The sequence below is a fragment of the Oxyura jamaicensis genome, unplaced genomic scaffold, assembly GCF_011077185.1.
Source record: "Oxyura jamaicensis isolate SHBP4307 breed ruddy duck unplaced genomic scaffold, BPBGC_Ojam_1.0 oxyUn_random_OJ70251, whole genome shotgun sequence".
NCBI lineage: Eukaryota > Metazoa > Chordata > Aves > Anseriformes > Anatidae > Oxyura > Oxyura jamaicensis.
In genome coordinates this window covers 1-1246 of record NW_023309871.1, presented here as the reverse complement: position 1 = coordinate 1246, position 1246 = coordinate 1, and the positions used below count along the sequence as shown (strand labels likewise).

General features: G+C 75.6%; 1 protein-coding gene across 1 annotated transcript; it reads left to right on the top strand.

Annotated features, from left to right (window-relative positions):
* Positions 1-6: 6 nt before the first annotated feature.
* Positions 7-1242, top strand: CATIP (ciliogenesis associated TTC17 interacting protein; the record flags this gene model as incomplete). Its single annotated transcript, XM_035314002.1, has 5 exons — positions 7-66; positions 197-391; positions 502-557; positions 853-939; positions 1072-1242. Coding segments are annotated over exons 1-5 (543 nt in total), but the record flags the coding sequence as incomplete, so codon positions are not given.
* Positions 1243-1246: the final 4 nt, after the last annotated feature.

Here is a 1246-nt window from a genome sequence, read left to right as displayed (position 1 = left end):
CCCCCCGTATCCCCGCAGGAGACCCCGGCCCCATGGAGGCGGCCGCCAAGTTCCTGAAGCGCATCGGTGGGTGCCCGCGGCGCGTCCCCGGCCCCCTGCCCTCCCCCGGGGACGTGGCCCCCCGCCGTGACCCCATACGGGGCCGGGGTCCCGGGGAGGGGTCTTGGGGCCGCTCGGTGACCGTGTGTCGGGGCAGGCCCCGAGGAGCTGGAGCGCTGCCTGTTCGCCGAGACGCTGGCGCTGGCGGGGGGCTGCGCGGGGGGGCAGCTCTGGGTGGGCGCCAGCCCTGCGCCCTACTCGCGGGACGGCCGGCGGGTGCACAGCTGCCTCCTGGTGCGGGCCGAGTCCCGCGGGGAGCTGGGCGGCGTGCCCTTCCGCAGCACCCTCACAGGTGAGACGGGGGGGGGTTTGGGGTGGCACCCCCAAACCTGGGCCGTCCCGGCCCCCCCCCCCCCCCGGGGACGGGGGTGTCCCGGTGGCAGCGGGGCTGTGCTCCGCCAGGGTACGTGTCCATGCGGCTGGAGACCCTGGAGCAGGAGCAGCACGAGAGCCTGGAGGTGAGCAGGGTGGCCGCGGGGGGGGCACGTCCCCATTGTCCCCCCTGCCCTGCCGTGTACCCCGTATTTGAGGTCGCCGCGCACAGCCCGGTGTCCCCTCCTGGGCTGGTCCCCGTCCCCTGCTCCACGCCACAGCTGGAACGGGGAGGGAGCTCCCCAAAACCCACCTGGCCTTGGGCAACCAGGGCACGGTGCGCTGGGGGGGGGGAGGCATCTCCCAGCCCCACTGAGGGCGGCGTTGGGGTGGCTGGGCAGCACCAAGCTCAGTGGGGTGGCTCTGCCCCCGACCCCGCAGTTGGGAGCGCACCCCATAGAGAGGAGGACGCGCATGGTGCAGCACCCCCGCGGGATGACCGTCACCGTGAGCACCCGGGAGGGAAAGGTGAGGCTGGGGGCAGCGGGGGCTCCCCCCTCTGTCCCCGTCCCCCCCGTGCCTAGGGACGCATCCTGGGCAGGGGGGTGCCCACCCTGTGGGACGCCGGGTGTCCCACGGGGTGTCCCGGTGCCTCCGCAGGCAGAGCCGCAGTCCCGAGAGTTCTCCCACGGCTGGGCCTCGCTGGGGGGGCTGCTGGGGGAGGCCGCCGGCCTCCTGCTGCTGCGGGTGCTGGCCCGCCGCCGCGCCGTGCCCCCCGGCCTCGTCTTCCCGGCCATCGACAGCGAGGGGCACCTCGGCACCACCACCTACGTGA